This window comes from Cyprinus carpio, chromosome B7, assembly GCF_018340385.1.
Source record: "Cyprinus carpio isolate SPL01 chromosome B7, ASM1834038v1, whole genome shotgun sequence".
NCBI classification, from domain to species: domain Eukaryota; kingdom Metazoa; phylum Chordata; class Actinopteri; order Cypriniformes; family Cyprinidae; genus Cyprinus; species Cyprinus carpio.
Window position 1 is genome coordinate 44,572,887 of NC_056603.1, and position 20,056 is coordinate 44,592,942.

At 41.2% G+C, this 20,056-nt stretch overlaps 2 protein-coding genes across 3 annotated transcripts in view; one reads left to right on the top strand and one right to left on the bottom strand.

Moving 5' to 3' along the window:
• The window catches only part of LOC109061449 (serine/threonine-protein phosphatase PP1-beta catalytic subunit), an 18,519-nt gene extending 15,558 nt beyond the window's left edge, over positions 1-2,961 (top strand). The window contains exons 6-8 of the mRNA XM_042728856.1: positions 1,178-1,329; positions 1,865-1,999; positions 2,605-2,961. Of these exons, the coding sequence (XP_042584790.1) occupies positions 1,178-1,329; positions 1,865-1,999; positions 2,605-2,709 (392 nt within the window). The 3' untranslated portion in view covers positions 2,710-2,961. The remainder of the gene's footprint in view (positions 1-1,177; positions 1,330-1,864; positions 2,000-2,604) is intronic.
• A 2,700-nt stretch (positions 2,962-5,661) lies between these two features.
• LOC109061450 (leucine rich adaptor protein 1-like) lies at positions 5,662-19,490 on the bottom strand. Of its 2 annotated transcripts, XM_042728860.1 has the most exons (3): positions 19,147-19,490; positions 8,762-9,163; positions 5,662-8,684 (listed from the first exon to the last, which is right to left on the bottom strand). In XM_042728860.1, the coding sequence occupies exons 1-2, from the start codon at positions 19,327-19,329 to the stop codon at positions 8,807-8,809; spliced, it is 540 nt and encodes a 179-aa protein (XP_042584794.1). In that variant the 5' UTR covers positions 19,330-19,490; the 3' UTR covers positions 5,662-8,684; positions 8,762-8,806. The 2 variants fall into 2 exon arrangements, with proteins under 2 accessions (XP_042584794.1, XP_042584793.1); XM_042728859.1 differs by having other exon boundaries at positions 5,663-9,163.
• Positions 19,491-20,056: the final 566 nt, after the last annotated feature.

Below are 20,056 nucleotides of genomic sequence, written 5' to 3' on the forward strand. Positions count from 1 at the left end.
CACGAGTTGTAATTACAGTGAGGGTCTCAGAGCAACGTCATTATTAAAAGATTCAATCGGTCCGCTGAGAAAAGTGAGAAAATGAGAAAAGACTCGCTCACTTCAATGCGCTGTATTCTGCATGAGATTGCATACACCAGAAAATTCAAATGTTACGGAAATGGTTTCAGGTAGGCTATGTTCATTCATTTCTATCGTCTGTTTGAACTGCACTGTTTTCGTTCGGGAAAAAGCATTTCACATGTACGGGGTGAGCAGGGCATAAACACAGGGTTAACTGTAACACTACAATATTTAAACATTTCCACATAAAATGTACAAAATTTCGCAATATTTCCTTGACATATCATCTCTATATAGAGAAAAAATGTACCAAAGTTCAAAAATCTTTTGAAGATATTGCTGACCATTTATTTAACCATTACAAAAGTAAATTTCTGACTGAAGTAAATTTGACATCTAATTTGTTTAGTGTTTATTTAAAATGAGACGCATCTGTTTATTATTTTTACATATTTCACAATTATTTTAATCTCCAAACTGTTTTAGATAGTTCTGCTTTACTTCTTATGCTTTCCTAAAAAAGTGTTGGATTGTGCACTGATTTAAATAAATTTGTCATCTCGTTTCACACACACACACACACGGAAGGACCATGAATGCATTTTCTGCGCTGAACCCCGCGCTGAGTTTAACAACACTCAGCGCAGATCACAGTTCACTGGAGTGAGCCTGTTTCACGTTTTTATGGACGTTTCATATTTTAACATCTGTAAACAAAGAAATTAAAACTTAAATATTTGTACACTTAAATAAAATGGTTATTTTTCTTAAATACTTAATTTCTGTCATATCAAACTTTTAATTAAGATTAGGCTTAAAGTAATGTCATTTTTTTTTTTTTTTATCTTAAATATTTTGGTGAGTCGTGGAATAGATTATACTTGTCTATGTGGGTCGTGGAATGGAAAAGTTTGGGAAGCTCTGTGATAGAGGACAATATTTGTATATTCTTACTGAAAGTGATACGTCTTTCACTATAAGGTCCACTATTCTGTTGGGGCGTGTGTGTGTGTGCGCGCGCACGTGTGTGTGTGTGTGTGTGTGTGTGTGTGTGTGTGTGTGTGTGTGTGTGTGTGTGTGTGTGTGTGTGTGTGTGTGTGTGTGTGTGCTCCAGGGCTGCTGTGTGATCTGCTGTGGTCAGATCCTGATAAAGATGTTCAGGGCTGGGGAGAGAACGATCGCGGCGTGTCCTTCACCTTCGGAGCAGATGTGGTCAGTAAATTCCTGAACCGGCACGATCTGGATCTCATCTGCCGCGCGCATCAGGTGACATTCACTGAGGATTACATCTTACACAAACTATACCACACACTTCCGTTGACTTCGTTCATCAAACGTTCACAGTGTCACCAAAGCTATTGTATCAAGCATGTTCTTTGAATGATGATGAAATTTGATGAAATGCAAATGTTTAATTGGTGTTTTTGCAGCCAGGTTTCAGGGTTTCCAGAAGTCACACCTGCACAAACAAACCCTGGTGTCAAATAACTACAGACATCAGATGTCACCAGCAGATGGCAGCAGAGCAGCACTTATAGGATCATTAGCCACTCAGTTTCACTTTTTTGCCTAATTTTGAGATTATAAATTCACAATTATAAAATATCAACTCCTCAAGAAATCAAATTGTCAAAGTTTTGCTCTTTTTGTGCATGAAGTAAGAAAAGTCACTTCTCTTCCATTTGTGTCTGAGTCACACATGAAGCGAGGGAAGAGCGCTCTTTTAGCAGTTGTTGCTCAGTTTAACACTAAAGAGGAGATTGTTGGACTGGTTTAGGACGGGTCTGCTGGTGTTTCGCAGGTGGTTGAGGACGGTTACGAGTTCTTCGCCAAGCGGCAGCTGGTCACGTTGTTCTCGGCACCGAATTACTGCGGAGAGTTCGACAACGCTGGAGGAATGATGAGCGTCGACGAGACCCTGATGTGCTCCTTCCAGGTCACATGATCTAACACAACCCGTCCCAAACACACAACCTCAACCCTAAAACAATAACTGTGACCCTAGACCACAAAACCAGTCAGATACACTATACATCATCCGAAAGCTGAATAAATAATCTCTCCATTGATGTGTGGTTTGTTAGGAGGACAATATTTGTCTGAGATACAACTATTTGAAAATCTGGAATCTGAGGGAGCAAAAAAATCTAAATATTGAGAAAATCATCTTTAAAGTTGTTCAAATGAAGTTCTTAGCAATGCATATTACTAATCAAAAATTAAGTTTTGATATATTTACAATCGGAAATTTACTAAATATCTTCATGGAACATGATCTCACACACACATGATCCTAATGATTTTTGTCATAAAAGAGAAATGTATAATTGTGACTCATACAATGTATTGTTGTCTATTGCTACAAATATACCTGTGCTACTGATGACTGCTTCTGTGCTGCAGGGACACAGATATGCTATAATGCATCAAATAAATGATGCTTGTTCTTTGCACCATTATTATGATTTTTGCATTTTGACACGAGTTAAGACCGCTCTCGTTACTGAAATGCCACCGTCTGTACTCGTATTGTTATCTCAGATCCTGAAGCCGTCGGAGAAGAAGGCGAAGTATCAGTACGGCGGGATGAACTCCGGCCGACCCGTGACTCCGCCCAGAACGGCCACGCCCCCTAAGAAGCGCTGAAGGGGCGGAGCCTCCATCGGCATGACGACTGTATTGAAAACACACACACACGCACACACGATGTAGTTAAAGCAAGCACGCGTATTGTTTTCTCTGCTTGGTTTGGTTTGAGCGTCTGTAGCGTCACGTTTCCCCGTGTTTGAACTCTCACTCACTCATAACACTGACCAGCTGTTTTCTAGTTAATCCTGTCACTCTGCAGGCCTGTTCACAACATCTGGATTTTCAGTAAATAAAGTTTGACAAAACCTCTCTGATGTGTTTTGAATCCTGTTTATTAGACCTCAGACAGATGATGTGCTGCGAGTGTGTCCTTCACCAGCGAGGAAGTCAGGCTGTATTATAGAGAAAACCCTTTATATGAAGAACAGAGACATAACAAAGAGAGTCTCGTATCTCAGGGTGTTTTTTTTTTTTTGTTTGTTTGTTTTTTTTTTTTTTGGTAAAAAGATGCTATTAATTCTGTTTTTATATATTTTATCTAAGATTTTTATTAATTTTATTTTTTCATTTTTTTTTTGTGTTTAAATTTTTTTGGTTAAAAAAATGTGTTTTTTTTTTTTTTTTTTTTTATCCTGTGAATTGTGAGATAAATGGTATTTATTTATTTATTCATTGATTTATTTGGTAGTGGAACGAGGCTTCTGTAGTATTAGGTCATAAAGTAGCGTCTTGATTCTTCTAAGAGTTAATTAAAACTCATTACTACTTGAACAGCTTGAAGAAGGCGAGAGCTTCTGCTTATAATCTACCGATCCCTTCGGCCTGAAGAAGAGCTGGAAGCGTTCAATACTCCATCAAGAAAACTACCATCACTTGAAGTATTCAACATCAATATATATATACATATCTGATAACTTACACGACACATTACATGACTACAGATTAAACAGTTCCCAACTTTACATTAAATCACATAAAGCATGCTAAGCACATATTTATGCTTTATCTTTCCCTATATATCGCTCTGTATTAGCTATTTCATTCAAATCCATACTAAACAATCATAATAAACTCTATATTAAATGATTTCTGTTTGGACTGAGTGGAGGCAGTAAGTCGTAATATAACCTGAATCTTCGCTAATCTCTGACAGGAATGAAACTGAGGGACTGTTCGCCTGGAGGCTGTTATAATCACACACGTCACTGGTGTTCAGAAGCTCTGAATGCTCCTGTGTCAGCACACAGATTACCCATGATGCACTGCAGGGCGCCGCGACTTGTTTTTCTGCTCTTTTGTTAACAGTGCTAGCTTTCTCTCATGTTTGTTTAGCAGCTGGTGGAATAAAGAGGCAGCACACAGGTCTGGACTCGTCTCATGTCCTTCAGCAGAGCCGCAGATGAATGTTTGGCTCGGTCCAGGCGTATAATCACAGTCCACACCGACCCGTTCACCGGCTGGGCCCTGGGATCCCGCCGCTCGCGTGACCCGCCTGCTTTCTGTGTTTGAGAGGATCTGGACGAGGCGTGTTTACTGAAGAACCTCCGAGTGTTGATCTGAAACCAGCTTCACATTAGAATATGAATGCGCTGGTTAATCTGACAGCGTCGCTGAACTGGTTTTTCTCGATCAGTCGTTTGTCAAACAGTCGTCTGAGGCAGCACAGCACCGGCCGCTGACCGCTTGCATGAGATGGAGCTGATCTTCCTCTGCTCTCTCGCTGCATGTTTTCTGTCCGAGTCTCGTCTACGTTCTCTGGTTTGAGAATCTCAAGCATGAGGTCAAAGGTCAGCGATGACACATTAGCACAGATACGATCGGGCGCTCTGATTGGCTAACGCTGCTGTTACACCTGAACACACACACACACACACTCGAGTTTAAACACGTGATATAGCTGAACTCTGCGGGGGCTCACAAAACGAAAGATGAAATGATTCAAATATGCGATGGATTCAGTGCTGATATACATTTAATTCAGTTCAGTCAGAATCTATTGTTTATGCACTTCCTGTTCTGCTGTGAGAAGTTTGATCTTTCTGATTTCGTAATTGAAGACGAGGCATAATTCAGTTACTATGTGTCATGATTCATCAGTATTTCATTATGTTTACACTCATAACTGTTACAGGAGAAAAGAAAGCACTTCAGTTCTGTAGCAGTTTTAGATGTATATAAGTACCTGCTATAACATGCAACACTGTCACCTCATCCTGAGAAGAGATACACTTTCCAAATGAAAAGATCACACACTCTTTCTCTCTCTCTCTCTCTCTCTCTCACACACACACACACACACACACAGATTTAGTGCTTAGATATAATGGTGATGATAGTATCATGAGGGTGATTGTCTGTGAGATGAAGCAGAAGCAGATCGTTGCTCTTCATCCAGTGTTTGCTGCGGAGCGGCGGCTGCTGTGTCATTCACTCCAAAAGCTGTCTGAAGTGTCAGACAAAGCCAATCTATGATGTGAAGCTCTCATAGTGTGTGTGTGTGTGTGAGAGAGAGAGTGTGTCTCACTGATTCAGATCCAGTTCAACATGTTTGAAGAGAGAAGCTTCCAGATGATCTTCACAGATTCAGCTTCATGATGAGCGTCACAGATCTGAGTGTCGTGTTCTTCTGATATCTGAAGGCATCTGATTTTCAAAGCAGCTCGTGTGTTTGTGCCGACAGAGAGAGAAATGCACAGCAGAGCGATGCAAAGCAGCTTGTATAATACGCATCTCATCATCATTATCATAATCATGTGTGTTCATATGCAAAATTTGAGAGCACAGAAGCATTTTCTTGAAATCATTCCCATAGTTTCTTGATGGAAGTTCAGAGCAAACCTTTGAAAGCAGTTTGATTGCAGGACTGCTGAAATGAATGCAGCACACACTCGTTCTGTCTCTGACTCTTACAACACTTTAGTTTGGTCTCTTCTAAATCAGTCCCTTTAGAAAGAAAGGTCTTTTTTTTTTTTTTTTATTTCACACCATCACTCCAGCAATACAGCCATCACAGAAGCTTCTGGTGGTTTCCACCGCAAACACCATCACACACATTACAAAACATACACTTCCAACTACTGAAACCATTACAAACAGGTCTCTCTGGTGTGTTCGGGGGAAATATTCCACTAGTATTTATTGGTTTCAACACACCACCAACAGAAGGTGATCCATGACCAGTATAGAGACCCACAGGCTCATTACAGTTCACAGTAAAACCACTACAAATGTTATGATGTGTCTTTTTTTAGCATGGCTATCCAATATACATTTTAGGATTGTGTTAAAACATGCTAGCAACACACAAAAACAGGCTAGCGGTGTGCTAAAACGTGTTAGCACTGTGCTAAAATGCCAGTAACATTTTAGCAACATGCTAAAACACGATAGAATTGTGCATAATACAGGATAGCAATGTGCTAAAACATGCTAATAATGTGTTAACTCATGTTAGCAACAAGATAAAACACACTAACAACATGAAGCAATGTTAAGGCATGTCAACAAAGAGTTAGGTTTTTTTCTCTCTCATCTGCTCACACACACAATCAGTTTCTGAAAGCTGACGCTCAACAGCAGAAGCACACACCAGATCTACAAAACCACACACTAATTCTCAGACTTTGACTTTCACACAACACTTTTTTCAAAACACTCAATTCTCTATGTAAGACAAAAATCTAACAGGAATTAATATTTTGGCAAAGGTGTTTCCAAATGTTTCCTTTTGAGATGTGTTTGTGATATGCTGAATGCAGTGCTTCATTTTGCTGAAGATGTGAGGAATGTTGTGTGCAATTCTTGGATGTCTGTGTGTAAAGTTTTGAAGATAAAAAAGTGTCAAAGTTTCGAAAGTGTGTAAGCAGTTGAAACAAAAACAAACAAACAAAAAAACTGTAAATGTAATTAGCATGCTATGTGTTTTTGTAACAGACTGCACAACATTTAAATCTTCACCTTCAGACTGCTCCACACTGGACACCTTCAAGCTTCTTCAGGGTTCTGGTCAGGTTATGAGCCGTGTAATCTGTCTGTATCTGTATCTCTGTTAGCGTGGGCTAGATGGACTCATGCAGACTGTGATGAACTCGACTCTTGTGCAGTGAGTCACGGATGAACCGAGCGCTGTTCGTTTATCTGATCAAGACTGCCATCACCACACTTCCAGTTAGATTTCTGGCACCTTGATCCTGTTTCTGTGACCCCAGTCATCATTCATTTATTGTTCAGCGTCACGAAGCGTAAAAGCGAAGCTCATTTCCAACTTTAATTATGCAGTTTAACTGTACATTAAAACATTTCATTAAAAGACTTTACGTGCTTCAAAAAAACACAGACAGACAAAACAAAGTAATTTCCCCAAAAACAAAGTTGAAAATGAACATCATAAATTAGGAGTATTCGATCAATCAAGCACACACACAAGAAACGAATGGAATAGCAGCACAAACTAGATTTCAAACAGTGGGCTTCAGCAGCGACACACAATAACAACACGCTGCTGTGACATTACAGATCTCCCCGTGTGTGAACACGCCACAGACCTGGTTCCTGCAGCGAAGAGTCACACCTGAACGAGTCCCGCAACAGTTCAAGAGTCGCTCGCTAGCTTTGGCATGAGCAGGAACTGCACTTCAACGCAGAAGCTCTGGACACACAGCGACTGTGAATCACATCAGCTCAATAATAACACAGCGGTCAGGGGTCAAGTCCCTTGTTTCCTGCAGCTGTGAACCACAGCTTAAGACTTTTAAAATTTAAATTAAAAATTAAATTTATGCATTTAGCAGACGCTTTTATCCAAAGCGACTTACAGTGCATTCAGGCTATCATGTGTTCCCGGGGAATCGAACCCACAACCTTGCGCTTGGTAACACAATGCTCTACCACTTGAGCTACAGGAGCACTAAAGGTTTTAAAGGTTTTACTTAAGACTTCTGAAATGCTTCAAAGTTTGAAAATCCAATTCTTTTTTAAATCATTTTACAAAATAAATAAATAATGAAGCTTAAGGCTTGAATAGCTCTGCTCTTTTACTTTTATAAAGAAAAACAAAACAAGCCCTTGCTCAGTGTTTTTGTTGTTTACGCAGGAAACTGATTTTAACGTTTTCTGATGTTTCTATGTGGATGAGAAACTTTAGGAAAACGCTTGGAAACACTAGTGTTTTAAAATGAAATCACCGTATCCGGAATGAATGAAGACGTAGCCTCAGTTTCTCAGAAAACAAGATCTCATACGAGCATTTTGTATCTCATGTATCTTGATTTAGACGTTTAGATATTTGTACTGGAAACAAGACAAAAACAATGAGGAAGAGATTTGTTTTGTTTGTTTTCTAGTGCATGCAACATTTAATGCCATGCCTTTATGAATGTAATACTTTCTGATTTAAGACCCTTTATGACTTAATTTGTGAAAACGTCAGTTGATATGTTTTAAGACCCGCAGATATAACTCTGTTATTTCATTAGAATGTGTTGCTGGAGATACTCCTGGACCTCACGTTCTTCCACACTGAACTGAACTGAACTGAACTGCATTCAAACCGGACTGAATGAGTGTGAACGCAGCCAATCCATCAACTAGAGCCGGATTCTCTCGCCTGGAACAAACATCTCAGACAAAGGCTGGAGCAGATTCTCTCGGTGACCATCAGGTTCAAGGACCGGTCAGGTGTTTCTCTTAAAGGGGTCATCGGACATGACATGCACTTTCACAAGCTGTTTGAACTGAAATGTGTGTTTGCCGTGTGTGTACACAACCACACTATAATGATAAAGATACACCCAGTGTTATGTTGTTTTTTTAATCTAGTTAAATCATTTCTCCAGAAAGAGAGGGGTGGGGTCAGCAGAGCTCATTAGCATTTAAAGGGACATGCACCAAAACGGCTGAGAGGGAGTTGTTTTACACTTCCATTGAGGAACCAATGTATGTTACAGACTTTTCATGAAGACCCTAAAGAATCATATCAACTTGTGGAAAATGGGCATCCGATGACCTCTTTAAGAAACGTTTAGAAAGTCAAACCCAAACATCTATAACTTACAGAAAAACAACTTTAGAACAAGAAGTGTGGGCTGATTCAGTCACAGCCGATTAACAATAAGAATTTCTCAAAGCGATGGGTGAGAGTCCATGTGGATCGGCGTCAGAAGCAGTAGTACTCATCGGTTTCCCTGCGAGGCCGCAGCGGAGGCTTGCCGAGCGTCTCCTGCTCCGCGGGGGGTCTGAAGCCGTCCGAGAGGCTAGCGGGCGACCGGCGGTCGAGCTCCTCGTCCCCGAGCGTGTCCAGATAACTGCCCAGAGAGATCCCGTCCAGCCCGTCGCTGCAGGAGCCGCGCTCAGACTCCGCGCTGTCTGATAGGCTGCACAAGCTGTCCGTCACGCTGCCCTCGTGGCTGGCCCCGCCCCCTCGCTCCTCCAGCACCCAGCGGATCGACTCGATGCCCTCGTTGATGGACAGCAGCTGATGCATCAGTTTGACGTCGATGGAGCGCAGATGAGCCTGCGATCGAGAGACACGTCAGAAACACTACACCAGCTCTATCCACAAAACTTCTGACATAAAATACATAAATATTATTAGAATGTAAAACAGCTGTTTTCTGTGTGAATATCTGTTAAACTGTAATTTATTTCTGTGATGCGCAGCTGTATTTTCAGCATCATTACTCCAGTCTTCAGTGTCACATGATCTTCAGAAATCATTCTAATATGATGATTTGCTGCTCAAGAAACATTTCTGATTATTATCAATGTTGAAAACAGTTGTGCTGCACAATATTTTTGTGGAAAACGTGATACATTTAATCTTTTAGGATTCACAAATGAATAGAAAGTTTTAAAGAACAGTATTTATTTATGTCACACTATAAATGTCTTTTCTGTCACTTTTGATGAATTGAATTTATCTCTTAATGAATAAAAGTACTATTTCTTTAAATATATGTTAAGATAGAGTTTTAATTATGGTTTCAATTAAGGGTCTGCAATACTGACAACAAATTACATCTCAATATTTTCTGTGATTTTATGGTAACGGTGATTAGATGATATTTTGCTGAGTGTGTTATTGCTGAGATGTTGACTCTGAAAGTGTTTGATATTCTTCATTTTCTGTGAATTTCCAGAAACTTTCCAAAAATCCCTAGAATATTCCCAAAAAAAATCCTGGAATGTTTCAGAAATTTACTGGAAATTTTCCAACCCTAGTTTGGGTAAAAACAGCACTCTTCGTGTTATTTTGATTTTATATATTTAAATATATGTTAAATGTATACTTTTTCTTTTCTTGTATTTGTGTGATCATTCTAAATGTTTTTTAATAGACTGAATCATGCAGTGATAATAATGTCTAATCGCACATTGTTAAAACAACAATAATCCTACAATATTATCACACACTCCTAGTTTCAGTACTATAAGGTCTGTTTAACGTCAAAGCACAGATAATGCACTCTTTTGTGCAGACAAATTCAAAGTCGTGCTTTGATACAAACACATTTCTGCTTCCAAACCTTCTCTATTTTCATTCACTTCCAGCTTTAAGTACATTAATGCAATCACAGGCTCTCTGAGGAAATGAAACTATTTTCTGTGGTTTATAACGGCAAGTGCTGTTGATTCAGCTGAACTTGATCTGAACCTTGAACATTTAAAAGCATTTAAGTCAACAGTGTAACTGTACAGCACACACACACACACACACACACACTAATGGAAACACAATCCCTCGTTGGTCTAATTAACCCAAACGCCCCACAGAGATTCATTCCTCAATAAAAATCTCATTATCTCAGACAATAAAGGAACAGATGAACATGATAAACGTAGAAGCAACAGCGATGAAACACTGGAGACTCAAAGGAGTCAAACTAATACGACTCACTGAATCATTTATGGTGATTCAACACAAGATCCTCTCGGATGAAGCGGCTTGGTTTCGTTTTGCAGCAGTCGGTGACACAATACAGGCAAAACATCTCACGGAGGCAAACAAAGCCAATAAAAGAGGCAGATTCATGTCAGACGTGAAGACGAGCGACTGAAACACGAACCCTGAGACAGACCATAATACTGCCACAGTTCCCCACGGCAACACACACGCCGTGTGACAGCAACAGTCCAGCGATTCATCAGCTCCGCTGTTACAGCAAGTGAACAAAACAAACCGTGCCACAAATGCAGTCCGTATGGATTGAACTGAGAAACGATGACGGGACGATCATTTTGAGTGAACTGTCCCTTTAAGAGCGATCGATGCTGACACACTTTCAGTATCTGATGAACACTGGGAGCTTGTTAAGATGTGACGGTTCAAAGGTTTACTGCCTTGAACGACAACAGCCGAGAGAGTGTGTGTGTGTGAGAGAGAGAGAGAGAGAGTGTGTGTGTGTGTGTATGTGTGTGTGTGTGTGTGTGTGTGTGTGTGTGTGTGTGAGAGAGAGAGAGTGAGTGTGCGTGTGTGTTGTGTGTGTGTGTGTGTGTGTGTGTGTGAGAGAGAGAGAGAGAGAGAGAGATGGAGAGAGCGTGACGATTGTGTGTGTGTGTGTGTGTGTGTGTGTGAGAGAGAGAGAGAGAGAGAGTGCGTGTGTGTGTGTGTGAGAGAGAGTGTGTATGTGTGTGTGTGTGTTGTGTGTGTGTGTGTGTGTGTGAGAGAGAGGAGAGAGAGAGAGTGTGTGTGGTGTGTGTGTGTGGGTGTATGTGTGTGTGTGTGTGTGAGAGCGAGAGATGTGATGATAATATGTGTGTGTGTGTGTGTGTGGGTGTGGTGTGTGTGTGTGTGTGTGTGTGTGTGTGTGTGTGTGTGTGTGAGAGAGGAGAGAGTGGGATGTGGTGTGTGTGTGTGTGTGTGTTGACGAGAGAGGGGAGAGAGAGAGAGTAGTGAGAGAGAGGAGAATAGAGAGTGTGGTGTGTGTGAGAGAGGAGAGAGGAGAGAGAGAGCGTGAGGAGAGAGAGAGAGAGAGAGAGAGAGAGAGAATTGTTTTTTAAAAGCTTTATTAACTTTTTTTTTTTTTTTTTTTTTTTCTTTTTATAACACTCACTTATCTCACAACAAACACCATCCTCCTCATAATAAATAAAAATAAAAAACAAAATTAATTACAACACATTGCACATACACAATCATACTCATCACAAAAAAGAAAACCAAGTTCCCTTCAGATAACTCACAAAGAGCTCCATTACTGCACCATATTGTTTCAAAAATGTTAAGGCTTTGCATGCTTTTATAGAAGCAAAAATCTATCAGAACTCTAGACTTTACCAAACTTGAAAAGCACACATTGATATCACATGATTCTTGCTGTATTCTTCTTTTTCTGCTGGCATAGATGGCCATTTTGGCTTGCCCAATAATAAAATTCATAAGCTGGCTACAAACCGTTTTCCTCGAGAATATTTGAAACCCAGAATGAAAAGTCTCAATATCAAACCTTTCACTCAACCTCCCAAAATAACTCTCTTAACTTCGTGAACAAAGGTTCCAGTCTGGAACAGTACATGAACGCATGAAAAATTGTCTCCCTTTGTGTACAAAAGGGGCAAGCAGGACTGACTTCTGGATTCAGCACAGACACGAAAGAATTAACCGCGATGACACCGTGAAGAATTCTCCACTGCAAATCACCTACCCTCTTAGACAAAGGTGGCTTATATAACGATCTCCATTCCGGTCTAACATCATTTCTCAGTCTGAGAACAGAGCGCCATGGTGTGTCAGTTTTTGTTTCAAGAATACTCTTATTAAGAACCAAAACACACACTTTATACAACTTTTTACCTTCACATGACAAGAGATCCAAAGAAAGAGATTCACATGATTTAAAAAAAAGACTAGTACAATCACCAAAATTAGGTTGAACAATTAAACATGGGGAAAAGGTCATCAATGTCAGGGGGTATGGCCCCCAGTGAAGAAATCATCCAAGAGGCTTTTTTCCTCAGCAGTTAGAGACAGAGTTTCAAACTAGTCAAAAAACTGACAAAATAGCCGATCAGACCTAATTCCCAAATGTTTTGAAGCTACATCAAAGTTTTCAAAATTAGGACCAGTTAAAGCCAACAAATGGCCCCAAAGTAAACACTCTAGATTTCTGGAGCAAAGAAACTAAACCCAGATAGATTACAATGAGCGGTGACATCCAGACGAGCCCCAGAAATTAAGGGTTCTTGAAGTAACCAATGGAGTGAGGAAAAATTCTCAGTCTTTTGAACTCGAAAAAGACCCCACACTTTAAAGATGCTCTGATAGAAGGCAGGCAGTCCTGATAAATCCAATTTGGTTGTCTTCATTAAAAACAGAGGTTTGTCCAGTCCAAAGCTTCCCACAGTGCGCAAAATGGTGCAACAAACAGCACGCCAACCAATATGCACAGGTCCATCAAGAAATCTCTTCACGAACTGCAACCGAAAAGCAGCACACCTACTTTGTAGATGAATCAGTCCTTGTCCACCCTCTTCCTTAGGAAGAAACCAAAATACTTTTTGAAGTCCAATGTAGCTTGTCCCAAAAGAAATTTACCAGAAGAGCTTGAGCTTCCGTTAAAAATTGTGGTGAGGGATCCACACATGCCAGTCTGTGCCAAAGTGAGGAGGCTATTAAATTGTTAGCAATGAGAGCCCGTCCTCTGTAAGACATATTTGGCAACAACCACTGCCATTTGTCCAAACGGCTTTGAAACTTACCTAAAAACCCTTCCCAATTCTTTTGTAAGGCACTTTCATCCCCTAAAAACACCCCTAAATATTTTACGCCCCCTCTTCCCCAAAACAACCCAGCAGGAAGATGAGGTATCCCCTCGGCCCATTGCCCTAAGAGTATTGCTTCACTTTTTTTCCAGTTAACCTTAGCAGATGACAACTGTTTAAAATCTTCAAATAGATTAAATAAACATGTACATCACTCTGATTGTTGAGTAAAAACAACAATATCATCAGCATATGCTGACAAATAAAATTTGTTATCACACACTGGTAAGGACAAACCACATAGTTTACTTCTTATCTGTTGAAGCAAAGGCTCAATGGCCAAAAGAATACAACATAACCAGACAGGGAACAACCTTGTCTGATTCCCCTAAGGACTCGGAATGGAGCACATAAGCCACCGTTTATTTTCAGCACACTCTCAACCATCACAATAGAGTACTCTAATATCATATCAAAAAAACTTTCACAAAAACCAAAAGCTGATAGAGTACTCCATAAATAAGAGAATGCTCAACTCTATCAAAAGCCTTTTCTTGGTCCAAAAAAACTAGGCCACAGTTAATATTCAATAATTTAGAAACATAAAAAATATCACGAAATAAAAGAAATATTATCAAAAATGGACCTACCAGGAACACAGTACGTTTGATCCGGATGGATGACCTGATCTAAAAACCCCAGCCAGTCTGTTAGCCAAAGCCTTAGATAACCAGTTTATATTCATTGCAGAGGAGTGAAACCGGACGCCAGTTTCTTATGTCAGTCAGGTCCCCTTTTTTTGGGAGTAGGGTGATTACTGCTCTTCGGCAGCTCAACGGCAATCTGCCCTTTGACAAACAGTCATTGAGCACCCTCGAGGAGATCTACACCCATCTCTACCCAAAAAGTCTTGTAGAAGTCAACAGGGAGGCCATCTATTCCAGGTGCTCTCCCAGACTCCATACTCTGCAGGGCCTTGTAAAGCTCACCCAGGGTCAGGCTCTTTGAGAGGTCGCCATTGGCCTCTTCTGACAACCTTTGGCAGGTTTTTCAAGGAAACTGTTCTCCTTGCATATGCCAGACTTCAGTTCACTCCTATACAAATCTTGATAAAAAAGGACTGCTCTCTGCCGAATCTCAGCCGGATCCGATAAAAGCACTCCATTCTCAGAACACAATGCATGGATCAGCCGTTTCTGCCCATTCTTTTTTCTAGATTAAAAAAAATATTTAGATGGTGCATCCATCTGATCTATATTTTGAAACCGTGAACGGACCAAAGCACCTTGTGTTTTATACCCAAGTAGGTCAGACATCTGGGCCTTTTTCTTTGAATAAACTTCTAAAAAACAAGGGTCACCGGTAGAGTGAGCTAAAGATTCAAGTTCAATTATCTCTTTTTCTAAAAAAATCTAAGGAACGAGTCAACCTCCTTAGTGACATTGAGAGTGTATTGTTGAGTAAACTGCTTTATTTGAACTTTGCACCCACATCCCACCACTGTTGCACAGAGGAAAAACCAGGCTTTGTTTTCCTATGGGCTTCCCAAAAAAACTTAAAAGATTCTTTAAAAAACTCATCTTGTAACAAATTGTTATTAAAGTGCCAGTAAGCACTCTTTGGCTTAACAGTACTTACAATAAATATACAATGCACCATACTATGGTCCGTAAAACCAACAGGCGTAATGTAACACCTATTAAAAATACTAAAATGATACTTAAAACAATAAAACCTGTCCAACTAGCTAAAGACATAAACATTATCCCGTGAATGTGCCCAGGTATATTGGCCTTTCATCCTTATTTAAAGATCTCCAAACATCACATAAGTCATATTTTTTAATAGTATGTATAAGACGTTTGCGTGAGGCCAAATGTGGCTCCATGTGATTCCTGTCCAAGTTCAGCTCAGTACAATTAAAATCGCCACCCAAAAATAAAAATTCCTCAGAACAGCAGTTTTGTAAAGACAAACACAAAGTATCTAAAAATAACATTCTTTCCAAAGGTGCAGCAGGAGCATAAACACACATAAAAACAAACACATGATTTTCAAAACATGCTCTGACTTTTAAGAGCCTTCCTTTAACAATTTCATCAACATCATATGAAATAGGAACGAAATTCCTATTAAATAAAATAGCAACTCCCCCACTTACTGAGGAATTATGGCTCAAAAACAGAGACACCATCAAATTCTCTCCCCCAGTCAGCAGCATTTTTTTGGTCACTGTGGGTTTCTTGCAGAAAAGCAACACTAATATTTCTTTTGCTTAATAATTTCGTACACCATTACTCTCTTACGAGCATCTCTAGAGCCATTAACGTTTAAGGTAGCTAAATGGACTTCACTCATTAGTAGGGAGAAGAAAAGTAAGACCAGCCCCATATAAATAAAGAGCGTTGGTCATCGTGCCCCCCAAATTAACCATCACTCGTTACCCAGGGCGATGTTAACATTCCGCACAATTTTCTTTAGCGGTACACTTCTTTATTAGTGAAGCAGCTCCCTGCCCATGAAATTTTTCGTTTTATCGACAAACTGTTTGAGGTCTGGAAAATATTCCTGGACACGCACACCTCTCTTGTTTTTAGTCGCTCTAAGAAATAATTTAATATCATCGAGCTCATAACTGCGACCCAATAAAGTCGCTCTGTGAAAGAGATGCACTGGAGTCAGAAGACTCACCATCACTGCCTGTTTCCTCAACATCCTCCTCAACACTTTTCTTGCTAATTTTAGCCTGTCGCTCTGTGAAAGAGATGCACTGGAGTCAGACGGAGCTTTAAACACCGTCTCTTGAACACCCAAACTAGCGCAATCCGTCTCACAAATCATATCCGAAACGTGTTTTGTGTCCTTATTGTGTTTCCCTGAGGCAGTTCTAAACTTTCTGAAACCACCGTATCGTCTTCTAAAATCGCACGGTGGACTCCGAGTGCGAGTACTCATGCCCGCGAAGCGGATGGGCCTAGCCACATCCTCAGCGGGAGAACCCGCCGCTGTCGCCGCCACAACAGAGCCCGACTCCGGCAACACCGCCTCGGCAACACCGGTGGCGACAGCCGCCTCAATGCTTGCTGAAAATTCCATCTGCAATCGGTGTCTCATTTTTCAACATTTTTGTCCGGGCAGTTTCGTACTAAATGACCCAGCTGGCCGCAGCCAAAACACTTAATTTTAGCAGTGGTAACAAACACAATATAATCGTAATCATCAACTCGAAAGTTAAGTGACAAATCAAGTTCAGGTCTCATCATTAACGATCATATAGACAAAAACGCCTAAAAGAAACCACATGTTTTAACAAAGGCGACATCGCTACTGATAGAGATCTTCTTTATTCAGGGGACACTAATTTGCCATACCGCGACAGCGCTTGACTCAGAATGTCATCACTCATGAAAGGTCGGACATTGGATAAAGTGGACTCGCTTGGCTGGTAACGCAAGGGGAAGAACGGGGACAAGTTCATTGTCAACAAAACTATCCCCCTGTTCTACCAACTCATTGGCTTTATCAATCGAGTCAAGAAAAACCAGTACCGCACTGTTCATCCTAAAGGCCGACAACACGCTCTCATGCCCCACGGCATTCCCTATGGCCAAAGGCAGCACGCCTCCCACACTCACCGCGGCCGCCACCTTCACTGCGTGCCGCCGGGTGAGCGAACCCAACACCTGCTGGCGTGGGGGCCGACATGCTCTCGCGAACGGGAGACACGCGGCCCGAGAGGAGTAAACTTAGAACAACTAAAACCTTGCACAAATAAAAAAAACAGAGCAGCAAAGGTGGAAAGAACAAAAGAAAAAGACCACGAGCACTGCACCCGTCCACTCACACTCAGTCGGCACCGGAAAACAGAGCAGTAGTGTGTGGTTGTAGAGAGAGGAGAGAGAGAGAGAGAGCAAAGGTGAGAGGAAGGAGAGAAGAAGAGAAAAGACTCACCAGCACTCAGCTCACGGCCAGATAAATGTAGTTCTGCTATATTGTGGCTGTAGTATATATGTGTGTTCTGTTAAGTGTGTCTGGTGGTTGTGTCTGTGTGGTTAGGACTGCATGGGTATGTCCCTCCAGTCTCTCACGGCGGTCAGATAAATGTGTCTGTGTGCAAAACATTAACTGGCCAGATCAAAAAGTAATGATGAAAAATATTGCTTTGACAACTATCTGAATAAGTTTAAGTACTAAAATTATTAGTGCTGTCGTGATTAATCACATACAAAAAGTTCTTCTTCTTATTATTTTTTTGTATGTGTAACTATCTGAATAAGTTTAAGTACTAAAATTATTAGTGTTGTCGTGATTAATCTTTAAGAAAAAATGTTAGTTTACATATGAATAATCTGTAAATAAATTATAGAATATTAAATATAATAACTGTATATTTGTGTGCATTGCAAAGGTTTGTGACACGCCTTGCAGAATCTGTGCAAATGTGAATAAATCAAAATAAGGAGAGATCATACTAACTGCATCCCTGTTTTTATTTAGTACTGCAGTGACTCCCACCAGGACTGAAGACAGAACCCTCTCTTAACCAGGTGTGTGGTCAAGATCTACGGGTTTTTTGTTTTGTGATGATTGTTCACTGAGTCTCTTGTGTTCTGACACATTAAAACTGAGTAAATCCTCCAGCTCCTGCCATTTCTTACGTTTCCAGCATCCTCTGCACATTGAACTCTTTACCCGACTGACTGAAGACATGCAATTAAGAGTAACATCTGTGTTCATTTAACTTTGTACTTTCAGTTGTCTTCGAGGAAGCCTGAGAGTAATCTTCCGAAGTTGCTTCTAAAAGGCAGAATGAGAAGAAGAAGAAGAAGAAGAAGAAGAAGAAGAAGAAGAAGAAGAAGATAGATATTTCAACAAGAGAAGAAAACATCTTCATCCTGTTGAAACTGTTTCGATCAGAATGAGTTTCCCCTGCTGGCCAGAGAACAGCTGTGCATCAGACCTGCTCATGAAGGAGCTGCTGTGGGGTCAGTGTTTGTGAGCTCTGACCATCTGTTCCTCCGTTAATCTCTGAACCAGTCCTCAGACAAACTAGAACCAGCCTAGACCCGAGGAACACCTCAGAATCAATGTAAACCACCGCAGAACACACAACCCCAGACCAGCAGATCATCGCCTTCGGGTCACTTCCAGGGTGTCTGACCTCTGCTGACCGCGTGAGTGTGAACCCATTCACCCGTGAGGTCAGTCATAAACCAGACTTCAAAGACTCAACTCATTATTATACAGATGTACTTTGTGATTACAGACAGACAGAAATGCGTTATGAATGTCTGGTGATGATACTGAACGCGCTTATCAAGTTTAAACAGAGCAAACCGAGCGAAATAAACGGAACGAGTCTCTGGATCCGTCCACGCGACTCTTTTGGATCGGTCTACGCGACTCTTTTGGATCGGGCTATACGAATGTTTTTTTTGGGTAGGTGCGAGTGTTTTTTTTGGGTCGGTCTAAAACTCTTTTGGATAGGTCCACGCGACTCTCTGGTGATGATACTGAACGCGCTTATCAAGTTTAAACAGAGCAAACCGAGCGAAATAAACGGAACGAGTCTCTGGATCCGTCTAAGCGATTTTTTTGGATCGGTCTACGTGACTCTTTTGGATCGGTCCACGCGACTCTTTTGGATCGGTCCACGCGACTCTTTTGGATCGGTCTACGCGACTCTTTTGGAACGGTCTACGCGATTCTTTTGGATAGGGCTAAACGACTCTTTTGGATAGGTCCACGCGACTCTTTTGGATCGGTCTAAACGACTCTTTTGACCGCGCCACTCACCATCTGTTGCCGCAGGAAGCTGATTTTGTTGTGGAGCGTCTGTAGATCATCGGTTCGCTCGCGGGTTTCCGAGCCTCTGAACGGATCGCCCGCGAATGAACGAATCAAACTCTCCGGAACTTTCCGACCCAGTTTGTTCTCCACGTCTCTGAAGTCCGGCAGATCCTCCATCTTCATCCTCATCAATAATCCAGATCCTACCGGAGCATGACGTCAGACCCTCGGAGACGCGGACCCGGATCTTCTGAGGCTATGACTCGCGGGATTATTCCGGTAACGCGCGCGTATCCGTTCCTCGGTGCTCCTCTGACCTGAACCGTGTCCTCCTCGGATCTGACGTACGGGGCGCGGTGATGGTCATGTGAAGGCGGCGCATGCGCACCACGCTCTTCCCGCGTTATTCTGACACGCTCCTCAACATACTGTAAACAACAACAACAACAACAACACAAAAGTCGTGGATGCGCCTTGGTCTCTGTACTGCTGTAAACACGGTAGCTCTGTAACGTGGGTTAGTGCGGTTGTATTATATCTCAGCACAGACGAACACGATCACCTGCTGAACATGGAACACCTGCGCCATCTAGCGCTCAGACGAGGAACACCAGACAAGCGCGTACTCTCAGAGAACCATCTGTGAGATATTCTCAGACAACACGTTCAAATATAGGCCAGTCGTGTATTACAACAGTTCTGTTAAATGTGAAGGGGAAAAAAAGTATTTTAGGTGAACATTATGAAGTTGATGCAACACACTGCTGGTGGTTGATGATTGTAAAGCGCTTTGGGTGTACAGATATGCACAATAAAGTGCTATATAAATGATTCCTTTATTCATTCATTCATTCATTCGTGAACAGCAGTGAAACAGACTGCTGGTGGTTGGTGATTGTATTGAGATGGAAGAAAG

Excerpts from the sequence above, each read along its gene's own strand:
- LOC109061450 (XM_042728860.1), bottom strand. The coding sequence starts at position 19,329 with ATGAGGATGAAGATGGAGGATCTGCCGGACTTCAGAGACGTGGAGAAC. Across the intron at positions 9,164-19,146 it reads GCTTCCTGCGGCAACAGATG|GCTCATCTGCGCTCCATCGA; the intron begins GTGAGTGGCGCG and ends TCTCGATCGCAG.